The sequence below is a fragment of the Amphiura filiformis genome, chromosome 13, assembly GCF_039555335.1.
Source record: "Amphiura filiformis chromosome 13, Afil_fr2py, whole genome shotgun sequence".
Lineage (NCBI taxonomy): Eukaryota > Metazoa > Echinodermata > Ophiuroidea > Amphilepidida > Amphiuridae > Amphiura > Amphiura filiformis.
Genome location: NC_092640.1, coordinates 45,471,259 through 45,499,176, shown reverse-complemented (window position 1 = coordinate 45,499,176; position 27,918 = coordinate 45,471,259). Strand labels below are relative to the sequence as shown.

General features: G+C 39.0%; 2 protein-coding genes across 2 annotated transcripts in view; both read left to right on the top strand.

Annotated features, from left to right (window-relative positions):
• Nucleotides 1-15,649, top strand: part of LOC140168408 (uncharacterized) — a 64,305-nt gene extending 48,656 nt beyond the window's left edge. The window contains 10 exon segments of the mRNA XM_072191796.1: nt 226-273; nt 276-372; nt 1,046-1,138; nt 2,152-2,348; nt 3,504-3,662; nt 5,992-6,225; nt 8,723-11,028; nt 11,886-12,006; nt 12,009-12,092; nt 13,029-15,649. Of these exon segments, the coding sequence (XP_072047897.1) occupies nt 226-273; nt 276-372; nt 1,046-1,138; nt 2,152-2,348; nt 3,504-3,662; nt 5,992-6,225; nt 8,723-11,028; nt 11,886-12,006; nt 12,009-12,092; nt 13,029-14,150 (4,461 nt within the window). The 3' untranslated portion in view covers nt 14,151-15,649.
• A 10,019-nt stretch (nt 15,650-25,668) lies between these two features.
• LOC140167709 (neuromedin-U receptor 2-like) lies at nt 25,669-26,802 on the top strand. The gene has a single exon (XM_072191005.1). It carries the CDS (start codon nt 25,699-25,701, stop codon nt 26,800-26,802), a length of 1,104 nt encoding a protein of 367 aa, XP_072047106.1. The 5' UTR covers nt 25,669-25,698.
• The last annotated feature ends 1,116 nt before the right edge of the window (nt 26,803-27,918 follow it).

The following is a 27,918-nucleotide window of genomic DNA, read 5'->3' as shown; positions in this document are numbered from 1 at the left end:
ATGTTTTGTTAACCAGAATGTAATACAAATTTGATGATATTTTTGCTAAATGAATTAATCTGCAAGAAATTTTTTGTACATAAACATTATGTAGCCAGAAGTTTTCCAGTGGTATAAAAATCTCTTTTTTGAGAAAAGTGGGGGGGGATATGAATGAGGCTGTGGATCATGAAATGCCCCTTTTTGAAATGTGATATTGATTGCACTATTCATATCTTATTGCAGGGTGAAGTGGTTGAGTTCTATTATTACTGGAAGAAAAGTCCTGAAGCTTCCACATGCAGCGAATCTATCGACGCCACCGTCGACAGAATGTGCTGCGGAAGATCAAGACTTGTACACGTACCAATCGCCCGCCATCCAATGAGTTCTGTAAGTTCAATTCAATTTAAGTTTATTTCCATAATTAAAAATTTTTACTTACAAAAGAACTTTTAATCATTTAAAACCAGGGATGAGTCCGATGACACAGTCATGGTTTTTATCACGATTTAAATCAAATGATTTTTTTTTTTTAATCACTGATTGAAATCAACTTTTTAATTTTTTACCATTTTTGATGATGACTCATTTTACTTCATTCCTAATGCTTCTACAACCTGTGGATACAATTAAATTACCTCTATGATGTCATTTTATCTATTGCTAAAAATTCAACTTCGGGTGCAGAATTCAACAGGTTTTTTCCAATGATTTTTTCTTCGAAATTTTCCCATGTAATAATATGTTTTGATTTTTGGTAAATACCTGATAGGATTGCACATATGTCTAGCATTCCACTGGCCTCTTTAGACTCTATCATGGGGTACAGTAGTTCTTGGAATAAAATAAATCGATTTTTTGAAAGAAAAGAAAATTGCCAACCCTGTTTAAAACTGATTTACATAAATATGGCAATGGAGAAAACAGATGTACAATATTCTGATATCTGATTGATTTTCTGATTTTTTGAGAGACCTAACAAACTATTCTTTTTGTGACCGTGCCAGTTGATGTCCTACTACTTTACTAAGAATGTTTGTCCTTAATATTTGTGATATTTCAGTGGATTTAAGCTCAGCCAGTGAGGAAGATATGGACAGTGATGATAGTGAGAAAGATTTCAGCAGCTACGCATGCAGGCATTGTTACTCAACAAGTGAGTATCAATTGATCATTTCAACCAAAATATCCAATTTATTATTTCTCTTGCAGAAATGTTTAATTAGCCTGAACCCCACAAGGATGGTTTGGGGTGGGATGCCGTGTGTCTTACTTGATCCTACCCTGTCCCATGGGAAGTACCCAGGTTGTGAGATTTTGTGGGATTGGGTGGGAAAGGTTGGATTAATGAAGATTATGGGTTGACTTGTGCACATGCTTCAGGGAGACACCCAAGTCGATTACACACAGGACAGGTAGCTGGTTGACAGTTCTGTCATGGATGGGGACCAGTTAGGCCTCTCACTTTACCTCAGGGATCATCTTCATTGAGCCTTATAAATAGCCCAGAATCCTTTGGTGTTTTTTTGCCAAATTTCTGGTCGTGACTTTTTGACCATATGGGGCATTATAACCACGAAAAATGAGATTCTTTCAACATGTTATGCTCTAGGAGCTGTACGGAATAAATCCTATGAATACATACACTGCTTACAAAATAACAAGCTATGCTCCAGGAGCACTACAGATGGATGATATCTCACTCAGATTGACTACATCTCAAAATCAATATTCCTGACATCCGACTCATATATATATTCACTCTAATCCTAATCCCACATGGATGGATTTGGTGGGGTGCCCTGTGTGTTACCTGCTCAGTCCCAGTGGGGGCACCCAGAGTGAGATTTTTGAGGGTTTGGGCGGGGAAGGGGAAAGTAAATAGAAGCAACCAGTGATGGAAAAGAATATTATACTAATTCCTAAAAAATATAAAAACGTTATTCTGATTTTTAAAGACTCATTATCAAAAGTCATCTGTTGGGTTCATCCAATACGAAAAACAAACAAAAAACAGAAAGAGCATGGGCCAAACTGTACAGTAAAAATGAAATTCTGCACAGCACATTTTGCCGAATGTTTTAAAGTATCCCATTCCCATTCATAATGAGCATAATGAACTTGGAGCAACTAACCAGGTAACCACCTGTTGCTTGACTTCAATTTCAGGTTCTCGAGACTGGCATCATGGTGGCAGAGACCGAGTCCTACTGTGCTACGATTGTCGTATTCACTTCAAGAAGTACGGGGAGCTGAGACTGATAGAAAACCCCAAAGACCCACCCTCATTTATGTTTAAACCCGTCAAAGAAGGAGATTCATTTGAACCAAAGCATAAACTCAGAAGTAGGAGACAAAGGGATCTGGTGAGTAAAAGCACCTATACTCTGATCAGCTCGTAACAGGCAGGCCTCGTAACATTCTGCGTGTTTACACTGAGCACTCTTTATTTTTACCCGGTATTTCCTGGTAACCCACAATCCGATTCAGGCAACAACCAGCACGTTTCTACTGATGCTTAAAATAAGGGTTGTGGTGTGTACCGGAAGTACTGAAAATATTTTCCTGACCCCCAAGCTGCTTTTGAGGTCATGATGTGATACATAAAATGTACATAAAAGAAGTTCAACACCCAGCAACCGTTAACTGCTGTGTTTCCACTGACAGAAATACCGGGTGTCACACCACATGGTCTACCTCATGAGGTGGATCACGGTTGCCGGGTGTCCACACCGCATCACTCTAAACCGACCTGTTTCCACTGAGCACATTAACCGGTAACACTCTAAACTAAACCCGCCAACCGGTCCCCAGTAGAAACACGCAGATTGTGGATTGATATATAACAGCACATACATGGCGTACACACAGCTGGGCGCAGCACCTACGTGAACTGCGCTTTGCGTATTGCGTTACTGATGCACACTTTTGTGAGTTTGCGTGGGCGTAAGTTGGGACTTTGTTAATTCGTTCAGTAACAAAAAACTAATAATTCTCACCTATTAGGAGCTGATCGTCGTATAATTGCCAATACAAAGTATACAGGCAGTAGAGATAGGATTGACTGACATTTTTCAGCCTGAATAACAGGTCAAATCTTTGAAAAAAAATTCGTAACCATTAGTTTTTGTGAGACAGGAAACTACCAGGTTGTGGGATTTTTTTTTTTAATCATTGACTTCTTTGGGAAAAGACATCTGTGGAAAAAGAAGTCAGTTGTGGGTAAAAAAGAAAAGAAAAGTTGTGGTTAATATCTTCAAAATTCACCTACCAATTTGCAGGTTTGATAACCCAGAGTACAATGGGTGTTTGTTCAGCTGCAAGACCGTGCAGCAAGATATGCCTAAATGTGACGTGATCTGCACCTACCAGGCATTATACTAGAGGTTGCCCTCAATAAGCGATGCAAACATGGCAGAGTCGATACTTGTTGGGTTGGGTCAGATGTCTTTGAACTCACAAAATGCATATAGGCCTGTAACAGATTCACTTACAAAAAGTTTTTTTGTTTCTCATGCCAGGCTGGTTCTACATTACGTAGTGGTCGCAATAAGAATGGTAGCATAAGTGAGCCAAGCAGTCCAATGCATCTCAGTCGTAGACGTGCTAGTCAGAATCGCAACTCTCCAAGTACTCTCAGTACTTCTAGTGAAAGTAGTTTCAAGTCCAAGAAGGTCAAGGTAAGTGATGGTGGCTTTCTGTGTGTATTGGGCTATTCCATCTAAAATCCAATCCCCCCCCTTTTTTTGGAAATATCTTCCACAGTGGGAGTGTAAATATCAAATGGAATGAACACATTAGCAGCTCCAATTGAAACTAACTCTCCTCAGTGGGAGATTCAAAGTGTATGAAATTCAAATGGAGCTGCCTAATCATGTGTCAGGCATGAGAATTTTCAGTTTAAAACTGAATTCAGTTTTTTTATAGTTAAAATTTCCATAACTTTATTTAATTTCAGCCCGCTTTTTGGTACTTTTGCCCAATTTCACGCACATTTTCAATTTTTTTCAGTTATTTTTAGGAAGGTGCAGTCTCATGCCTGATGTGTTCATTCCATTTGAAATTCATACTCCCACTGTGGAACATATTTCCAAAATCTTCCACAGGGGTAGTGTGGATTTTAAATGGAATAGCGCATTATTTCACAAAAACAAAGTTACAATTACTCTACCAGGTGGGATAGGGCTATTTCATTTGAAATGCATACACCCTGTGTTGAAGACATGACCTTAATATCCCACACAGGGGGTGCAGAGTTCAAGTGGAGTCACTCATTCAGATAACCTCATTTGAAATTCATACTCCCTATCAGTGTTTACTCTCTCTGGAAATTGAGTGCGCCAAATGAAGCATTTCTCCCCAAAATTGACTCAATTTTGTCTCAGTAAATCCTCAAATTGACTAATTGTAATACAGCATTGCAAATTTTTGTGGGACAAATATAATTTTCACTGGGCCAAATTTGAGACATACAGCCTCTGAGTAAACACTGCTCCCTATGTGGAAGTCATGTCTTTCACAAGGGGTGTAAGGATATCAACTGGAACAGCCCATTACTCCGGTGTCATAGGTGTACAAAATGGAAGTAGTGAATTGGATCACATATGCGCAACAATCAAACAAGATGGGCCTTCCATGCTGAGCAAAAATGTTAAAGACAAGAGGCAGGAAGTTGATTGAACAGAAAGTCTCAGGAATGCTTCGGTTGGAGGTTTCCCATGTGTTGCCCACAGCGCTCCAGAGCAGACGCCCAGGGCTTAGGGTGTTTGTTTTTTTGGGTGGTTCAGGAGGGTTAGAATTAAAGCTGAATTTATACTCCATTGCTTTTGCAGAAAAATGAATCAACCTCATGCTCTGTGTTTACTTTCAAAGTGTCAAACCGATAGATCAATACCTATCGCTTTGCAAAAATGACATCACTTTTGAGAGTAATGTAGCTTATCACATTAACTGCACCAAGTAATTATTGCATACTAGCAATTTTATTATGTTGCTATTTTTATGTATTTTTGTTGATCATCAACTTCAGGAAGTAAATTAATTCAAAACAGTAATTATCAAGAGCAATGAATATCCTAAAAATGTATTTTTGGGTATTTTTGAATATTTTGATTATCTAATTGAATACCTGAGTGGAAGAAGGGCCCAACTCCATCAAAACTGTTTTTGAGATATTAAGAAAAAACGTAATATTTGGAAAAGTTTTATCGATAGAATGTTTTCATCTTCAGGGCACCTTAAATACATGAACATACAGTATTACATACATTCGAAATCATATATGATGTTTCCATGGCAACGGTACAGGTCTTTATACGAGCTGGAGTTGGGCCCTTCTTCCACTAATATACTGCAAGTGCCAGTTCCGTAAGCAAATGTGTTATAAATAGCTACAGCAATTTGGAAATTATCCATTATTGCATAAGTAGAAGCATGTAATATGTTAGCAAGAAAGTTTGTTGTTTGGAAAAGCAGATTTCATGGATGAACAAAATTCCTCTTTAATCCAATATTTGTGGAAGAAGGGCCCAACTCCATGGAGTTGGGCCTTTCTTCCATGAAAACCATGATTAAGTGTAACGTGGAAGACTATTTAGAGAGTGGATTTTGGCTCATCTTTCACACACAAGGAAGATCAGTCTGCTGGCAATAAAATGCTGGGCCTAACTCATTTTTGTAAACAAATGGAGTTGGGCCCTTCTTCCACTCAGGTATTCAATTGTCACCTGCGATCTAAGTGATTAGTTTAAATGCAAAAGCCACAAAATGATTGATTGCACATTGCTTTCCAAAAGCGATGCATTGCAATCAGCAATCAAGTGTAAAGCCTGCTCACAATTTCAGCTTGTTTCAGGAGCAGAATTCCTGTGGTGTGGTGACAAGAGGGGGAAATTTGTTTCACAATGCACACAACCTCAATGCAGACCATAGAGTAAAATATAAAGAAAGAGGACCTGGGAAAACATTTTAATAGTACAATTTTGTCATTATATACCACCATCCATCCAGAGAGAGCCTGGCAGTGAAGACAACCCAGAAAGCCCTGCTAGCTTGCCAACCAACATCAAGCAGGAGAAAGATGATGATGATGACGATGTTGGTGATGAGGAAGAGGATGATGGTGGGGACGAAGCAGAGGATAACGAGACACAGGATAGGCCCACTATTAAGACTGAGCCTATGGAGATGGATGAGAACTCTACTATGACATCAGATGGCATCAAAATCAAAACAGAGTCACAGGTGAGAGGCACTAGGCCATTAAACATGTTCATCTATAGTGACCAAAGAGCTTAGACCCAAAGAGAACCAATTCAAGATTGCCCCTTGTGTAATGCTATGGTAAATCCACCATACTGGTTTGTCACTCATGGAGGGCAAGTGTACCTCTGGCATTTCTTTGCGAAATCCCTAAATGGAACGATAATTGGCATCTCAGTTTGACGGTCTAATTGAGTGTGCATGCAGCACTTAGTGCTCATTTTTAGTACAACACATTACACAACCATGTTTCCTGGATGCATAGCAAAATAATCAGGAGGCACACTCTTTTGCCCTCCATAAGTTGCCATGCAAACATTGCGTAGTCGGTACCCTGTGGTTCTACCACATTGGTAATGGCACATAAGGCCTACAGTATTTTGCAAAGACCTTTCGCACTGGCCGACTGCTTGTCCTGATCATTACATAAAAAGAAGTGGGTCACATGATACTAAGCAGCTTGTTTTGCGAATGAGATGCCAATGTGATGATGATGTGATTCAATTAGCCAATCGGAACCCCACTTATAGCGCTGTGTTAGACTGATCATCCTAGTTTACTATTATGAAAACTGAATCAGGCTGATTTGGGTATTGTATTTTGTTAGGGTTGTGTGAATAAATTATACTAAATAGATTGTGGGCTATTGTAGTAGGTGACATTATTGTCGTAAAACTAGTAAGACTAGTAATAACGCCCTTGTCTGTCCCTTTGTCAGTGACAAATTATATCCTATCCACATTCTCAATCTGTGTTTGCAGTCGCTATTAAACAGGAATAAATGTAATAAAGTTGGTATCATTGTGTGACGTTTGTGTTAAAGTTTGTTCAACAGAAAAATTATATCGGATTATGCTTTACTTTTGATCTTATATATGTTTGTTAATTGGTTTTAATGGTTAAACTTTCTTTTAGTTGAGAGAAACTGTAAAACTATACCATTGATTTAGAAACACTGTATATAATTGTTTCTGATTTTTCAATTGAGTACACACTCTGTGTGTACAGGTTATTAGCACCTATTGTTATGTCTTTGACTAATATACTCTGAGTTAATAAAATGAGAGCTAAATACACTCAAGGCCAGCCAAATTTGTTGGGGGAAGTTGTAATATATAATACACCTGCCCATCGTGCACCTGAGAGTCACTTTAATTAATTTGCATTGTGGGATATTGTGCTATCAATCCCATGTCTAGCCACTAATCTACGCTCATAAAACTAATACCACTAGATTAAATGGACAGTAAAATGGTAAAATTCCCAGATTTTTTGGTTGGCCTTTAATTGTAAATGGTCACAGTTGATGAACACAGAATGTTATACATGTAATGTCAAATTGGGTGGGGGGGGGGGGGCAAGGGGGTATCATTGTTTCAATCAGGGGGTATCATTGTTTCAATCAATTTAGTATCCTTTATATTATGGCATTGTGTCATTATTTATTTATTTATTTATTATTCATTAGGCATTTCAACAAAAATATACAGCAAAATTAGACCAGCAAGCAAGGGCTGCCAGGGCCCAACAAAAGTGGCAAATAAAGCACTGACATCTAAAAGATGAGTGGACCCCACCCTTGCAAGCTGGTCATGAAAATAAACAAAGTATTGCACTATAAATACACATAAAAATTACAAAGATTATTAACACATTAAAAGTACAAACATTTTTTAAAAACAGCACTACGTTAAAACTAGAAGCATGAAGCCCCAAGATACAAGAGACACAATATATTGCACTTAGCCAAGCAGGAAAAAACACACCACAACATAATGAGATAATGCCCCCCCCCCCTCCCACCCTATCACCACAACAAAACATAGATGGCACCAAGGATTAAATTTCTTGAATGGACTGAAAGTAGTCTCTCAAGTGGGATTTGAAGCAGTTAAAGCTATTGCACAAATAAATATCAGTGATGTGACGGGGGAGGTCAGACCATTTTTTGTGGAAGCGTTGGATGGAATGATAAAGAAAAGCATTCTAGAAAAAAGGGGACAAGATGATTACAGGAATTTCTTTCGGAATACAATTGGATTTGTTCTGATTTTTAGTATAAAAGTTGTACAAATTAGAACAGTCCGCTTTCCCAAAAACACCAACAAAAAAATGTAAAAACCCTGTTGACTGCAAATTAGTCTATGAGTAGGGATGACCAATGAACTATGAGTAAATTGTAGGTCATTGAATTATATGCAAACCACACAAAATAGTGTTGCACAAGCCAGTGATCTCCTTGCAATACAAACCGCACAAAATAGCGTACGACACATTAGGCGGTCTACTTGTATTGTGGTGTGTAACATCTCATGTATTTGAGCTGTATAAAAAGACCTCATTGGCTTTTGGTGAACTCCACCAATGTCATATTTGATACTGCTGAACTGACTAGGGTTTCACTTTTTAAGATAGTTTTGTATAACACTTGTTAAATCCAAAAATGATAACTCTTGTCATTTGTTTCGTCTTTTAACAGAGTGAAGCAGAAGAGAATTCCATTGACCAGGACCAAGACATGAGAATGGAAGGCAACGAAGAAAGCAACCAAGAAAACAACTCTGATGGAATAAGTTCCTCATCACGATCTTCATCTCCGGCTAATGACTCAATGCCACCAACAACAACTCCATTGCTCATACCAAGTATTCACATCAAGAAAGAACCCCTTGATATTGGAGAACATAGTATATCATTACCTCCCACCCCTACCGCTAGTGCTGCTCAAGAAATTGAACAGAGAGAGTCGGAGTCAGAGTCACCGCATGTCTCGCAGAATATGCCAGCAGCGCCACCACCATCACAGGTGGATCCATCTAGAGGCATGCTACCACCACCGTTGATGCATGGTGTACCTCCACAAGCAACGGAGGAGAACACTTTCGATGTGAACCCGCAACAAACAATGTCACCAGCATCCAAAGATAAAGATGCAGAGGAGCAGAGAGTGCCAGATGGTCCGGAGTCACAACCTGCAGATGCTGCTCAGATGGAGAAGTCCAGAGAGGTACAAGTGGCTTCAGAACATGAAATGCCATCTCAAGAACTTCCATATCCGATACCAAGAGACATCATGCATGATCCGTTTAGGAACACTAACTCGCCATCAAAAGATGGAATGTACACATCTTCGTCTCCTGTGAGAGACATGATGTCATCAAGACATGATATGCCATATGGTCATGCAAGAGGTATGTTTCATGGGCCACCAAAGATGAGAACTTTGCCTCCGCATCTAGCAGATATGGCAAATCAGGAATCAATGAAGCAGCAACATGGCTTTGATCATCAAAGACCTCCTTTCATCCATCAGTCTTTGCTCAGAGGTGACCGCTCCTCTCCCTCATTCCAGGAAGTCTTCCCAAGAGGAGGACAGTCATTGAGGGATATTCCACCAAATCCAAAAGTTGAACTCCCCAGAGATGGCCATTCCAAAGATGCATCTCTGCAGCCAACAGATTTATCTCGACCATCGCAAGATTCACCATTAGCAATTGATGACACATCATCTCGAGATAACCCAAGGGATGTTCCTCAAGAAAGACATACATTAATGCATGACCAGCATGACATTCCATCTCCTGCACAAAGCATTGTGGAATCTTTCCGCAACACACCACCCAGACCGCATGATGCTGTGTCAGTACCCAGAGATGTGCCACCACTATCAAGGGATGCTCCACCACTATCAAGGGATGCTCCACCATCTGATATACCACCTCTGACTCGAGATGATCCATCAACAAATCCAGCAGTCAGACCACCTCATCCGTTGCAAGACCAACTACAAAGACATGGAACTCCTCCACCAAGACATGGGACTCCACCGCCACCTAGACATGGAACTCCACCACCACCTAGACATGGAACACCTCCACCCAGACATGGAACACCTCCACCCAGACATGGAACACCTCCACCCAGACATGGAACTCCACCACCTAGATATGAAACTCCTCCACCCAGACATGGAACACCTCCACCTAGATATGGAACTCCTCCACCCAGACATGGAACACCTCCACCCAGACATGGAACTCCTCCACATCCATTCCGGGAAGTTCCACCTCGACATGGTACCCCTCCACACCCATACAGAGATATGCCGCCGAGACACGGCACTCCTCCAGTTCTCTTCCGTGACATTCCACCGAACATGTCAAGAGAAATGTATCATGCAATGATGAGAGAAATGCAGCAGCAACCCGGAGGTGAATATCCTCCCGGGTTACGAGATCCACGCGCACACATGCTGCCGACATCGAGAGATAGTCCAAACACAGACAGAGGTACTCCTCCTCATCCTCTCTACCACGGTATTCCGCCACGACACCATCCATCATTGTATCCAAGAGATTCTCTACCACCTCCACCACCTATGAACAGCATTGTTGTCAAAAAGGAGCCCATGACACAGGAGACACCTTTACCTGCAAACAGTCGGCAGTCACCGATGGGCAACCCTGAACACTCTAGACAAGGAAGCAATCCTGGACGACCTAGGAGTAACCCAGGTCCAGAACAGCACCTACCACCATCTGCAAGCAGGAATCAAGTGCCAGGGGAACATCGTAGTCATGAGGATGTGAAACCAATCCCACCGTCAATGCCAGGTATATTACAGCCTAGGAGTGAGGAGCCCAGCAGGGAGCCTCAGCCATTGATGGCAATGACTGTAAAGCAGGAACCGGTGTCAGATAGTGAAGATGAGCCTTACGGAAGACAAACCCCTGAACCAGAACCAGTGGTAGTGGATAAACCAGACTTTGAAAGTGAAAGTGCCAGGTATGTCTGTCTGTCTTCTCTCTTTATGCTTCATTGTGAAGCATACTGTTTTTGCAATGTCCGCCTGTACTCCATCCGTCTGGATGCTGTAGTTCTTGAATGGATAGGCAGATTGATTTTGGATATTCTAGGATAGGTAGGCCACAATCAGAAACTCTGGCTACTTTTTAGGGGTCTAATTTGCACATTCACTATTATGATAATGAACTAAATTGCGTTTGTATACGGATCACTCCAAATGCTGTGGTTTCACACAGGCTGTCTCTTATACCCAATTTTAACTGGTGACGTCACTGGAAAATGGTGTATATGCACAAACCATTGTATTGCATTAGCCCTAAGATGCCAGTTTCAATTAATTTTCCTTTAAATAGCAGGTGCTCTACTTTAGATCCCATATAGTGACAATCCAATAGAGCACATATCCCACAGCGTACTCACACCAACACAAATCAGACTAGTGCATGATGCATAGCTTTTTTTCCAAAATAATAATTTTCAAAAAATGCATAGCATATAGCTTTTTGACCAAATGTTTCTGAGATTCAGATAAACCATTCATTTTTTATAGTTAAGTCAATGACCATTTTGATAATAACGGTTTTAATAATTTATTCTTTTGAATTTCCATGCAGATATGTTTATGTATATTTTTGTTGTTGAAGTTGGTAATATTGCCTTTTTTTTATATATGGCTTTTGATATGTATTTATGTCTCTTGTAGTTGTACTTTGTATGTATTTTTATTATGTAAAGCGCATTGGATTTTGTGGAAATGCGCTCAATAAATCCTTGAAATAATAATAATAATTCTCCAGTAGTCTAACACATATTAACTGGCCATTATCCCATCACAGATTTATACGGCACTGGTACCGAGGTCACAACTCATGCAGTCGTACTGATCTAATCTATACCATGAAACCTGATAGCAACCGAGCCTTGAAAGCCAGACGTATCAAGGAAGAAGAAGAGAAGAGAGAGCAAGAACAGCAAGAGAAGGAAGAAGCTGCCAAGAAGAAGGAAGAAAGAGAAAAGAAGGAGAAAGAAAAGAAGCAGAAAAAGTAAGAAATGATTCCTTTATCTCTAGACTTACTCCCAGACAAACAACAAGAAATGAAACAAGTGTTATCCTTGCTTATAAAATGTATGGACAAGTTAAAGGAAAAGATTGGGGTCCATTTCTCAAAGAGCTGAAACACTTTGTAAGTTCATAGGCTTAATCTGTCTTAGTTTTGATACCCTTGCTCACGTAGAGTGACTAGTTGCAGTCGTAGATCGATCCTTCACATAATTATTTCCTTATCCTAAGCCTAAACTCTAATCCTAACCCTAATTTTGTGTAAAATTACATGAAGGAATAACCCAGTCCTAGGTATCCTGCAAGGGTTTTAAATTCACATAGATCTCTTCTAATATTGGCTTCATGCAGTAAATTTGTCCATCAAATATTATGTTCTGAAAATGATGATACAAATTACAGCTATATCCTTGTGGATACAATCTCTAACCTGAAAATTGAACACTGAATTATAGGGGTTGCTTTATCAACCCTGACACCTATAAATCTTACAAAACAAAGCCATTGTGCATGGATGCGTGATTACTCTGTGGAGCAATGACACTAGGGCATGTATACATGCGCTAAGTAATTTGGTTTGTCAGTATGCACAGTTCATGCAATGGCACAATCACACTGATGCAAATATATACGAGCTAAGTAGTTTGGTTTGTCAATATGCACAGTCCACCTCTTTCCATGTGAATAGTTTATACTTTTAGCAGAAGTTTATTTTGTTCCCAATTTTATTGTTTGTTTGCTGATTATGGGTAGATTTTGACTGAAAACTGGTTCATTTTGGATATATTTTGAATGAAATTATGAGATGTAGACTATATATTTCAGTTATCCCTGATTAACAGATTGTTCTATTTTTTACTTACAAACATCTTCAATATCATAACCATTTTGGTTTCTTTATCTTTTCACCCACTAACAGAAGAAACCGGAAACACCGCCGGAAAACAATTCAGCAGATGCTCAAATTACCGGATCTTACGGAGTACAGCGTATTGCACCAGGTTACATGTCACCTCCGGGCCATCCACCACACTCGGGGGCATTTCCACATCCGCCACCCGGACATGATATGCCGGCACTACGGACATTAAGTGAATATGCAAGACCACACTCTGTCCAACCAGGAATACCCCATCCACCACCACCACCACCTCCCCCACCACACGCGCAAATTGTGATGGGAAATTTGACGGGTCCAGATCCGATGTTGCGCTACCAAATGGAGAGGGCGTATCTGGTTGGAAACAGAGAGGCACAGATTGATCTCATTGAACGTGAAATGCGGGATCGCGATATCCGTGTGATGGAGGTCAGAGAGATGCAAGAGATGGAACGTCGTGAGCGAGAGATGGCGCAGCGTGAAAGAGAGAAGATGCATTCCGCTGCCATGCTGTCACCTTTCTTAGTACCTGGGATGCCACCCCACCCTCATATTTCACCATCCCCACATCCTGGTTTAATCCCACATATAATAGAAAGACCCGATCGCCCTCCCGTTCCCATGTCGGTAGCTGAATCTGCATTCTCACAATCAGTAGCAGTAGAGAGACTCAATGCCGAGAGGCTCCATCAAGAACGCATGATGCTTGACCAATCAAGAAGAGAAGGAGGGCCTATTCGACCCCTGACCCCTCATCATCACTCTCACTCGCATTCTCACACACATGTTCATTTCCATCCTCAAGAGCACATCCACCATACATACGGCGAGGCAGCGGCAGCTGCTGGATTAGTAGACCCGGCACTAGTTGTCGCAGGTGCTCCACCTGCCGGTCCAGGTGTCCCAGGCGTCCCCGGCCCTCCTCCACCATCTTTACCCCGTGCTATGATCCCACCTTCACTTCGTCCACCTCCCGGTAGTCACCCTCATCCCATTCTCAACCCATCTATCGCGACGGCATTGCCACCATCAAGATTTTACGGTCCACCTGGCATGCCTGAAGCATTGGCCGCCCAGTTACATCATGAACAGCAAATACAACTAATGCAAGCAGCAGAAGCAAATAGACATTTGTTCCCGCCTAGACCTCCACATATGTGATGTGTGTCTGTGTAGAGAGAGACAACAATAACAAGAACATAATGGGCTATTCCAGTTGAAATCCATACACCCCCTATGAAAGACATCACCTTAATCTCCCACACAGGGAGTGTGAATTTCAAATGGAGTTACCTGAATGGGTGACCCATTTTAAATCTGCACCCCCTTGTTAGGAAGATTAAAGTCATAATTGCCATATTGGGTTTGTGGATTTTAACACCTCAGCAGACCAGTTTTAACCTACAGAATTTGTGAACTAACTTTGTAATTTGCAAATGTATGACATAAAAAAGGACACATTTTGCTTCAATTAAAAGAGATTAGACTTACCGTATTTCGTCAAATAGTCGCCCCCCCCTCAAATAAACGCCCCCATCACTTTTTTTCAACCAAGATGTTTCAAAAATGCCGATATTTCCATGCTATCTTGTGTAGTAAGCTTACCAAGTTGCACACATGGTCGATTGGAAACCCGGAAGTGAACCAGAAGTCAGTGTTTCTAGTACATAGTTCGTCATTTTAGCGTGAGTTTTAAGTTTACCTAATGATTTTAACAGGAATTATCGTTCTAAAATTGACCTAGAATAAACGCCCCCCCCCCTTGGGAAAATGTAACGCCCCCGGGGGTGTTTATTTGACGAAATACGGTATCTGAACTGCAGAAGCTGAACAATTGAGATCAGACTCCGCCATGTTTGTCTGTTGCTCATGGTGGGCAGAATTCTGTACATCTGGATTATTTTCTCATGCTCCCAGCAAACTGCATGTGTAGCATTCAAACTTGAAGACATCAATTATCATTGAATTTCTGAACTTTTTGGTGATAAATGCCAGTGGTACACTATTACAGTCCCCATGCATAACAATCCAATAAGGCAGCATGTAGACTGATATTGGACTCTGTCATATTGACATAAGCTTAAAAATTTATATTTTCAGAATCTGTATAGAGGCCTTGCATGTGACGTATCATCCCGTAAATATGGCGGACTACTCAAATGCATTCAACAAAAGCATGATTGCAATCTACCGTGAGAGTTCACTCACACACATAACCCTGCACTACCATGACTACGATCAAATAGGTTGATGACAACATTTGATTGAATGGACTGCACTCCGCCATAACTACGGTGAAGGACACCGGCTCAAATCCTTTGTTTGGAGCCAATCGATAATTTCATGCAGGGCCTCTATTGAGCAGCGACATAGTTTGCGACATTACAATGGCATCTTCATTCAGGGTAGTGTTCAAGACTCAAACACCCACACCCAACAGGGATGTGGGATACAACCTGACCGTCATCTGTGACAGTCTGCTGTCACTTGTCCAGAGGAGTGTAAACACTACGCAGAATGAAGATGTTGCGATGGCATCGCAAGCTACGTCGCTGCTCAGTACACAGTAAGGCCAACTTTTTGCTGCATCCAATATGGTATATTTACCATATTGTTACACAGAGGCTGTTCCAAGTCTGGACCAAGTCTAATCTTTGTAGCATTAAAGGGGGTAACCCTATTGGTTTTGGATATGGATTGTCTTTAAAATTACATAATAATATCAAATATCGCCCCTTTATGCTGCTTTGTGAAAAAACGAGAGCATTTTCGGCGTAAATGTGAATAAATAGCCAAATTTGCAATCCAATACCTTGGTATACGTGAATTGCATTCTGGGTAGGCAAGCAACAACAACCATTTCCGTTCAGATGATTTAATTTAATGCTGACATGCTGTACAATCAATGCCCGGCCCGTATTGAACGAAAAATATGTTTTTTTCGCACCGTTTCAGAAAAAAAGGAAACAAAATATCTTTTCCCTTGCAATCTGTACATTTCAAATGAATATAAAAAAAGTTGTTTTAAAAATGGAGAGGACAAAAAACATTCCGACATCGGATTTTGAACCGGTTACCTCTTGGGTAGAAATATGAAGCTAGCGCTAACCGACTGAGCTAATCGCCCGCTGCCTCCATCGTGGAAATTTTATAATTAAATACGGCACACCGTACCGTAGACGCGTCTCCTCAGCAGTTAGTGTGGTTCGCTTTTTCATAGAATGTGTATGTGAAACCAAAGTAGCTGTTGAGGCGACTGATATTACGAGCTATTTCGTTCATAATTCCCGGCCCAGAAATCCAAAGTATTTACCATTGTTTACAAACTGGTATACCTGTAAAAGCCGCTGTGTTTCATGATTTCTCCGAAATACATCGACTTGGAGCGTCAAATTTCAGGATAGTAATGAGAAAAATAGTATCTATTATGTGATACCAAAACCTCATCAACAATGAAAAAAATCGGGGATGATGCTGTCGATCGGGTTACGGACCTTTAATGTAGAATTGTGATATGCTGGGGTTCTGAGATGCAAGAATCAGACAGGTGGCCCTGTTAAGAATTACTTGCATCTCACTGTAATGGGCTATTCCATTTGAAATCCACATCCCCTTTGAGGAAGATGGAAATTCCAACCAACAAAATTAAAAAGTCAATCTATCCCAAATCCAACATGGTAGAGAATTTGAAAGATTTTGGAATTCCAAGCAACTATGGGCCAAATTGGGTGAAATTCAAATGAACATCACATTTTCCAGATTCAGCTGGATTTGAACATAAAACAATGAACAAATTCCACTTGGAATGATCATCTAGGTCAACTGGAAATGAAAAGAAAACCTGACAACTTTAACAAGGTGAGGGCCAGGGGGTTGATTGCAAATGGAATATCCCAATTGTATGATTGCAATTTTATTCTTTCCCTGTGGTAGTCTAAGGAATGGGGAAAAACTTCATCCTTGTGAACGTCTGACTCCAGGAGGAGTGTTGGCCAGTATTTGAACAAGAACAAGAAAGAAAGAAGACCAGACTTGGCACATATGATCACTGAGTAATTAGCCAGGGATCTAACCAACTGAGCTATCAAGAAAAGTTGTGAGGAATTGACAACTCATGTGTGTAGAACACTGACTAAATACCCAGGTGCCCCATTCCTGGTTAAAGATTAAAGTCCATTTCCTAATTGTTCCAGAGTTCAGAGTACACTGTGGTGATCATGTAGCGGGATTTGCCATCCATTTCACAGAATCTAGGTACTCAATGACCTATCAGTCAACCATCTTGTTATGAGTGTTGATCAGCCAATCAGGGTGGTGGTTTATCACTTCTGTTCGTGCATTTATATACATTCAAGGCATGACCCATAACTGTGAACAATTAGGAAATTAGTATGGTCTTCTTCCTTGGTTGATTTGAGGTTGCACAAAATGTCTTGTCATACCATAGTTTCCACACATATAAGAACTGTGAGCTATCTTTTTTCTGGTCAGCTCAGTGTTAACAATTATCACTTTTCATAGGTTAACACAAAGTGTCATTTCCGCAACTTTCTTTGCACCAACACCCGTTGTGATTGCGAGTGATGGGCTTTGTTCCATAAGGTATATTGCTGATAGCAATTGTTACGCAAACATGGTGCATGCTGGGAATGAAAAGGGCTAAAAAAGATCAAATTTGAGCCCTTTTCATCCTCAGTATACATCATTTTTGCCAATCAATCGCTATCAGCAATACAAGGGGGTATCCAAAAGTTTTTGACATCACCCAGAAGTGAAAGAGCTATGCCGATGAAATTTTGTCAGTGTAATCACTGGTCCTTATGTACATTATGGTCCAAAAATGGTCTCATAAGTATGTTTACTTCCTTCACAGGTGGCGCTAGATGGGAAGTAGGCGCATAACCTTTTCATGATAAGATCCTCCACTTTCTTGAGTTTTTTCACTGTGGCCACATCATCCGTAAGTGATGGACGTCCACTTCTTGGCTCATCTGTGAGGGACATGTGGCCAGTTTGGAAATTCATTTTTCAAAAAGCAATAGTGCCATATGATGGGCAATCATCACCGTAGATTGCTTTCATTTCATCAAAGATTTTCTGAGCATTGTAGGCCTAACCCTTCAAATGCAGGAACCTACGTTCCTCAATTTTCACCATCTTGCAGGTTATGCGCCTACTGCCCATCTAGCGCCACCTGTAAAAAAGTAAAGATACTTATGAGACCATTTTTGGACCATAATGTACATAAGGACCAGTGATTACACTGACAAAATTTCATCGGTATAGCTCTTTCACTTCTAGGTGATGTCAAAAACTTTTGGATACCCCCTCGTATACCCTATTTGTTACATGGTGTCACGCTTCACTAATTTTGATGCAATTTCACATAGCTCACTACTCTACCCACATATCCATTGTCAGCTATTGGTGACCTGGATTGAGGGGAGACTTCTCAAACAAACTTAAGGGAAAGATTAAAACATGATGAGACAGATGTCCTGTATGCAGTCATTGCTAGTTGAATTAAGTTGTGTGCAATCTTAGAATTAATCAACTTTTCTAACTTGGCTGCATTATGGTACATGCAGAACACCTCCATAGTATCTGTAGATTAATATTATTATTTTATTATGTTTTGATGAATCCAAGTGTGTGAAAATATTGGATCCAAAACATAATAGCGATAAAATTGGATGGTTTATGTCCATGTTTATTGGTCTCGCTATGAGTCCAATATTTTAAAACTCATAGCTTGACCAATAAATATTATGGGCTCAATCAATCCAATTTTGTGTGTAACGACGAAATCTACTGATTTCAGGAAATTTTGCCTGTACAAAGTATAGGGAAATACACATTTTCAGGACATGCTAAAGCAGTTTCAGCAAATTATGTCAGTGCTTGTTTTCATCCGTGTAACATAACTCAAACCCTAATCCAAACCCCTGACCCTAATTAGCATATCGTGATGGTCTGTCTTAAATGAGATCTAGATATGCTATGTCACTGGCCCTGTGACACTAAACCATTTGTCTCACATTTGGATGCTGTCTGTGTAACTGAAGATAACAGACATTATCACTTGCAAACAAGTTTTATCTCAATAAGAATGTATATGTTATTTTCTACTGGGTCATTTTTGAAATGGGTATTGTTCAGTAACCTATACTTTGTTATACCAAATGTTACTTAAGTTTGTCATTTTGAAGTTTAGGAAATGAGGTTTTATACTCTGAACGCATAAAGTTCACAAGACATATAGATTATAAATAGTGGTTACTGAACTGTGCCCTCTGATAGTGTGAGATACTAGATAGCAAGAGATTATATGAACAACCTATGTGTAAGATATCATTAATGTTCAGTTGCAATCATGTGTTCCAAGTGATACGATCTAGAAACACTAATTTAGGTTCTAGAAATACTTATTTTATAATTATTATTATTATTGTAATAGATAGTTTAGTGTTGACATATTGTAAATTGTGCTATAAAGTTATTATATTATTATTGTCTTGTATATTCGAAGAGTTTTGAGAATATGTAATGCTATGGAGTCAATTCATATTAAAATATTGCAATAACAAAATGCATTGTTTTTGTTTTATTATTTAGTGTGTGGGGTGTGTGTCTGTGATTGCAGAAAAGTGTATTTAGTAACATAACAGTCAGAATTGCAGAACAGATTTCAAATTGAACCAATTTCAAAAGTTACCAAATTCAATATGAAGCAGAACTGCAGTGCAAAAACGGCTCCTTATCATGCAGTGGATTAACCAACCGCTTTTCATATCGAGCATGTTTGAACACCATACACAAGGATCCACAACATGCTCATCTATTAGGGGAACAGTTCTTAAACCCCAGTACATTTGTACATTCATTGAATGACCTTTGAAGATTTGGGTACAAAAACTCATACTTTGCAACTTCAACAACAAATTTTGCACTACAATTATGTAATTGAGATTATTGGACTATGCCATTGGGATGAGGCTTTGTCCATACAGTTTGTCCACTTTGAAGTACAAAGTGACAACGCACGCGTATACAGTGCGTAATGCTGCGTCTCTGCTGCAGGTATGCGTGCCTTCAAAGTCGGCACAATGCGTGCGTCTGCGTCTGTACTTTGTACTTCAGAGTAGACTGACTGTAGTGATAGCAGGTAGGATTCAAAATAAATTGGATAAGGGTCACTCCCAGATAAGATACCTTGCCCTTCCCAGAATCCTTTGCAACAACATGCATCGCCTCATTACGGCAGATGACGCTTATTAATTTATACAGGTTAGTGGTTACCTTTGTTTTCATGTTGACAGGAGAAATTAGCATATTTTGCAAGATCTGGATGTGCTCTGTTCATTGAGGTTCATTTTGTCACTATCGACCCATGTTGCACTATCAGTAAAACAATCCATTTGTTTTAAATTACCGTACTGACGGTGAGTATAGTCCCACCCCCCCCACCCAATTTTGAAAAATTTTCACCCAAAAACGGGGTGGGACTAAACTCACGTCAGTATGGTAACAATTGAATAAAGCGCACACTTGGGGTAGTTGACAGGGGCCATCGTGGGCAAGCAAGCTTGACCACATTGCCACGACACTATACAATTTGCACTGTGTGTACATCATTTTGATTTGCAACTTTTGAAAATGCACCAAATTTCATATACAGGTATCAATCTTTGTCAATTTAGAGTTTGGTAGCAAATTTGGAATCAAATTGGAGCTAATAAGATTCTGCACACGACCGTATCAATCAAATTGTCATAAAAAGATCAGGTTTTGGTGTAGGACAGATTACATGTGAGCAGTTTATTATACAGCATCAGTGCATAGCATGTAGCATGCAGTGCACTGATGTTATAATATAACATGTAGGCCTATACATGATATACATAACATAATACATACAGCATCAGTGGATAAGATTAGCATGCAGCAGCTGTGTAGCTCTATGTATAGTAGCTGGTATAACATACTCCTATGCAGCTCCATGGACTGCATACTGTATACTACATGCTTTGCACTGATGCTGTATAATATAACATGCAACTAGGCACAGTGTCAGTGCATAGCATGTAGGCCTAGTATGCAGTGCACTATTGCTGTATAAAATATGTTATTATACGGGTACAGCATCAGTGGATATTAACATGTAGTGTGCAGCAGCTGTGTAGCTCTATATAGAGTAGCTGGTATAATAGCTCCTATGCACTGCAAACTGTATGCTGCATGCTTTGCACTGATGCTGTATAATATACAATGTTACAGTGGTATAACAAAATACTCCTAGTCCTGTGCAGCTCTTATGCTGCATCACATGTAGTGTGAAGCAGCTGCGTAGCTGTGTGTGTAGTAGCTGGTATAACATTATACATGGTACTCCTATGCAGCTCCTATGCTGCATCACATGTAGTGTGCAGCAGCTGTGTAGCTCTGTGTGTATAGTAGCTGGTATAACATTATACATGGTACTCCTTTGCAGCTCCTATGCTGCATGACATCACATATGTAGTGTGCAGCTCTGTGTATAACATACATACATATGCTGCATAACATGTAGTGTATAACATTATACCTTTAGGGATTTTATGACCATTTCCCACTAGGAGCTGTTTATAATATTATACCAGTTACTATGCACTGTGCTGTATACTACATGCTTTGCACTGATGCTGTATAATAACATGTTACTAGGCACAGCATCAGTGAATAACATGTAGTGTTTATAATATTATACCAGCTACTATGCACTGTGCTGTATCCTACATGCTGTGCATTGATGCTGTGTAATAACAGTGCATAGCATGTAGTATGCAGTAGCTGTGTACAGTAAGCTGATACAACATTATACTTATTAAGGATTGTATGAGCATTTCCTGTGAGTAGCTACATGCTTATAATATTATACCAGCTACTATGCACTGTGCTGTATCCTACATGCTGTGCATTGATGCTGTGTAATAACAGTGCATAGCATGTAGTATGCAGTAGTTGTGTACAGTAAGCTGATACAACATTATACTTATTAAGGATTGTATGAGCATTTCCTGTGAGTAGCTACATGCTTATAATATTATACCAGCTACTATGCACTGTGCTGTATCCTACATGCTGTGCATTGATGCTGTGTAATAACAGTGCATAGCATGTAGTATGCAGTAGTTGTGTACAGTAAGCTGATACAACATTATACTTATTAAGGATTGTATGAGCATTTCCTATGAGGAGCTGCATGCTTATAATATTATACCAGCTACTATGCACTGTGTTGTATCCTACATGCTGTGCATTGATGCTGTGTAATAACAGTGCATAGCATGTAGTATGCAGTAGCTGTGTACAGTAAGCTGATACAACATTATACTTATTAAGGATTGTATGAGCATTTCCTGTGAGTAGCTACATGCTTATAATATTATACCAGCTACTATGCACTGTGCTGTATCCTACATGCTGTGCATTGATGCTGTGTAATAACAGTGCATAGCATGTAGTATGCAGTAGCTGTGTACAGTAAGCTGATACAACATTATACTTATTAAGGATTGTATGAGCATTTCCTGTGAGTAGCTACATGCTTATAATATTATACCAGCTACTATGCACTGTGCTGTATCCTACATGCTGTGCATTGATGCTGTGTAATAACAGTGCATAGCATGTAGTATGCAGTAGCTGTGTACAGTAAGCTGATACAACATTATACTTATTAAGGATTGTATGAGCATTTCCTATGAGGAGCTGCATGCTTATAATATTATACCAGCTACTATGCACTGTGCTGTATACTACATGCTTTGCATTACCTGGACCAAATAAAGCACATTAGAAATGTACTTTATCTGTACTTTATGGGTACTTTAACTATACTTTATAGGTAATAAGGACATATAAAGTGTACTTTAAATGTGCTTATTTTTCATATCCTGGCAAACATTGTACTTTAAAGGTACTTTAAATGTGCTTTATATGACTTTAATTATGCTTTATGAATATTTTGATAAATATGTGAAATTTTTTATGCTTTAACTATACTTTATTTGGACTTAGTTTTTCCCCAGTGTCAGTGAGTATACTTTAATTGTACTTATTTTGGACTTAACCAAATTTTGAACATCAGTGTGTACTTTAAATATACCTAATCAGTACTTTATGTATACTTTACCTGGAATAATATTATACCAGTTACTATGCACTGTGCTGTATCCCACATGCTTTGCTCTGATGCAGTATAGTATTGCAACGTGTTACTAGGCACATCAGTGCATAGCATGTAGTATGCAGTGCACTGATGCTGTATAATATTATAACATGTTACTATTTATACATTCCATATCTATTTCGAACGACCCTTACATAGAATGGAGGGGCTCAATATGGTGCAAGCATGCATGCAAGCTATAATTTAGAAATTAGTTCTAGTAGTTCTACAAATATGCCATCAGTTATCACAGTATGAATAAGGTAATAAGGCTTCAAATGAGATTTTTGGGTTATAAAGGAATACAATGCAACCACATTTTTTAAAGGAACTTATTCTGTGGTATAAGTGCTAACTATAGGCCTATGTAAAAGATTCTTGGAATAGAGCAAACTTTTTACAGTATTTGTGTTACTTACTATCAAGCAATGAAGCATTTCTTATCAACGCACAGTGTCATCGCCCCGATATCTTCATGGTAGAAATTGCCATGGTAGGTTGAAACCACAGCCACGCATGACCATTTTATTCCGACCTTTAATATGAGACGCAGTAGCCAAGTGACCTGACTAAGGCTACTGACAATAGCCGGGGTAATTGATTTCTCGCTGTGTGAGTAAGCGTGTATACGACATTGCAGTCAATGGTCATACTGCCTCTACTGGAGTAGTGAGTGCATCTATAGCCTGCGCCTACAGGACCAACACAATATAAAATTCGAATTTTGGACAGATTTTGAGTTCAAGACTCACAGCCTTTTCTCAAGACGCAAACTAACGACTATCATATCTGGTTTCTTGAAACGAAATCATTTACGGGAGATATTCATCATTTTCCACCCCGGTATCCGAAGATTTTCGTCTGATAACAAAATCGTGCATAGCAATTCACGTGTATCGATCCCGGGTATTTATTTTAGTATCTCTGCTGCACCAAATAATTATTAGCCAGGCGATGTCGGTGCGCAACGTCCAAATTTACTCATGAACTTGAAAACCAAGTGGTTTGTTTTCTGTTGAATGTCAGAATTGATAACTGTCACAAAAAGATACAGACATTTATACAGACATAAATGGAACCGCTCTATCTGATGCTGACCATTTTGAAATGATAGGGTTGATATTACTGTGAAAGGGTTTGGGCTTCAAAATTGATAAATTAAACAACATAGTGTGTGCATCAGTTACAGGCTTCAACCTCTTTCCGTTTTAACTTGACTTGGACATCATCTTGACAGATGGGATGGCCACATCCTGGGTCTTTGCTTGAATGTACACAAACTTGAAGATGATAAGCAAGATAAATCACATGTTACCATGCCAACAAAGCCTTTTTCCAGCAATCACACCATTTCTCAAAAGGTTATAGTCTGAAACTGAGTGAACAAATGTACACATGCTAACATAGGTACCAACTATTTGTCTTTGGCATTTTAAACATTGGTGTACGAAGTCCAAGTCAGGGATGTAGCTAGATGTAAAAGATCGGCGTTAGATGTAATCTTAATTTCTTTATGCTGGATTATAAACAAGAGGTATAATATGTTTTTGTGCTCAAATTGGCAATGCTTTTTGGATGACATGTGATGAATATATAGGCCCCCTATCACCAGTCTGTAAAGTATACATAGTGCTGAATATGGGATTGTGGATTGCTGCTGTCTTCAGTAGATAGCACCACTGGGCACGGCAGCGACATGGATGTCTAAAATATCAGTAGATAGCAAGTTAATTCATTATTATTATCTTCTTCAGTATATAGCACCTGTGTCATGACGTCGATATAGACATCTCATATGGATAGATAGCAATTTGCCCACGCTATTACTGTTTATAATTGGTTTCTTCAGTAAACATCACATCTGCAATGAGTGATCTGCAGATGCACCTATAATTTCAATAGCGGGTATTAATGAGCTTGGGAAATATCATCCATAGCAAGCAGAAAGATACCCAACTGTTATGCTACATATCTTCAGTTCATATACCTACGTTCGGCATACAGCACTATTGTCAGTATGCTGAAAACCATTTTAGTCTTCTATACAGTGATGTATTATGAGTGACATTAATTTCTACTTGCTATCTTCAGTAGATGAACACTAGAATTGCCTTACAGTGATGGTTGTGACATGTGTGCTCAGTAGATAGCATATTGATGACATAAATGATGAGCTCTTTCAAACATGGGTCAGTAGATCGCATCAATGATGTTAAGACTGTTGGCTGTATTCAGTATAAGTAAGAACGCTATTTCTTTTCAGTGATCATGGTGATATAAATCTTGCCATTTGTCGTCTGCATAATTGTTGTTCACAGGGATGACAAACCTTGAATTCATGTTGGTTATTTCTTGATGACATATTGAAATTAAGACCTTCTTTGCATCTGTTGAATATCTTAAAATTCTAATTGCACACTTGAGTGAGAAAACAAGCTATGGAGAAACAACAACAGTAAAAGTCGCTCATATCTGAGATAAGGAAATTTCTTCTCCAAAATGGAAGAAACAATATGTCATGTTGGCAATACATTGAATTTTACAGATGAAGGTGAAGCTATGGACCAATTATACGACAAACCATCTTCAGTTTGGGTTGTATACATAATGCCAATTGTATTGTCAATTGGGATTGTATCCAATGGTACATTTCTGGTAGTTGTATTCCGCATACGCTGCATGTGGACAAAAACTAACGCCTATCTCAGCAACTTGGCTATTTCAGACATAATATTTTTAGTTTTTGCTGTATTGGATAAAATTCGAAGACATGCCTCTTCACCAGTGTCTTATGACCAATCGCACATGGGACCTGTTGGTTGTAGTCTTTGGCTCCTTATCGTTGATTTTTCATACTTTGCTTCATTGAGTTTAGTATCGTTGGTATCACTAGAAAAATACTACGCTATTTGCACTCCTGTTGAGCATAGACTGTTACAAAATGGATGGAAAAGAACAATCAGATTTATCACATTGGCGTGGGTGATGTCTTTGGCTTTAGCAATAGGTTTGATTCCTGCCCATAGTGTGTTTATCATATTATGTACATTTTGGCCTGATATTGACAAATTTGCCCATCTTCCAAGTCAAATCGCATACTGCGGACCTGTTTCTTCACTAGCAGCACATATTGGCAATGGCATCCAAACACTTCCATTTTTTGTCGGATTAATCTTCAACATTTTTCTTTACTGCAAAATTATCAAGCGCCTTCACAATCGTGTATTGTGTAATGAACATCGACAAAACCCCAACATGATTATTAATAACCGGATTTATGTGCGCAATCAGGTTGCCAAAATGCTAGTTATCAACGGCGTGATATTTTTTATTTGTCTTGCTCCGTTTGAGATGTTATCAGTGTGTAAAATGATTTCTGGGTTAACAGGGAAACATTTGGTATCACATGCTACCTTTGATGCGTTATTACAAGCGAGTCGCACAATGTCATATATAAATGCCGCCCTCAATCCATTTGTGTACTGTGCTTGTAATTCACGTTACAGGAAAGCATTTAAAAGTTGTTTGACTATGGTGAAACGCAAAATTCATCCAGTCGAGGGTGATCATGTTGACAATGAATCTCAAATGATTCAGTGCTGACTTAATATGTAAATATTGTAAATTTCAATAAATTTTTGCATTTCCATCATGTGTTTATGGAGTGCATTTTGTAGGTCTTGTAGGTGTTCAATTGCCCCAAACCAAGTCACTCTTATTTTGTTGATTGGTAATGTTATGCATGTTGAACTTGGTGGGTGTGTATTGGGATGATCACCCTGCACTGTCGCTATATAAGGACTAATTTTTGACTTTTGCATCAAGGCTTTATTTTGAATCAGGATGTGTGTACATGTACCTGCATGACTAGTATTACTGAACATGTTCATCGGGACTGTTATTGGAACTCTAGTCCAATAAACTCACTAGTATTCTTCATCTTTGAAAATATTTTTTTTCTATTGCGAGTATACTTAAGGGATCTAAAATGAGCGTTTATTGCGTTTCGACAGTATTTTTTGTGGGACATGAGAGCACCTCAGACATATCGAATTGCATTCTGAATCTGAAGCATGTCTTTCTGATATCAAATAATTTTCATTTTTGAAAATCACAATATAATAAATTTTATGACAAATTATAAAATTGGATATTTTTCAAATTTTGATATATAACAGTCCTCGAAGTAAATTATATAAATCTAATGACATATTCTTAAAGTGTATGTAGCAGGGAGGAAAAGCCGACGGTCAATTGAAAATTTTGACCTTTCATATTGAAGATATGGATTTTTTCCCAAAAGACCTAATTTTTGTTGGTGTTTTGGGGAAAAAATCCATATCTTCAATACGAAAGGTCAACATTTTCAATTGATCATCGGCTTTTCATCCCACCTACATACACTTTAAGTATAAATCATCAGATTTATAAAGTTTACTTCAAGTACTGTTAAATATCAAAAATATCAATTTTTAATGATTTGCCATAAAATGTGTATTAAATTGTGAATTTCAAAAATCAAAATTATTTGATATCAGAATGACATTCTTCGTATTCAGAATGCAATTCGATATGTCTGATGTGCTCTAATGTCCCACAATAAATACTGTCCAAACGCTCATACCCCAGCCCTTAATTATAGCAATATACATGTACTCCTTACCTGAACCTGAACCAAAGAGATTAAACAAGGAGAATTCAGATGCCACCATATTTGCA

What these genes read in the sequence shown, in the direction of transcription:
- LOC140167709 (XM_072191005.1), top strand. Translation starts at nt 25,699, where the DNA reads ATGGAAGAAACAATATGTCATGTTGGCAATACATTGAATTTTACAGAT.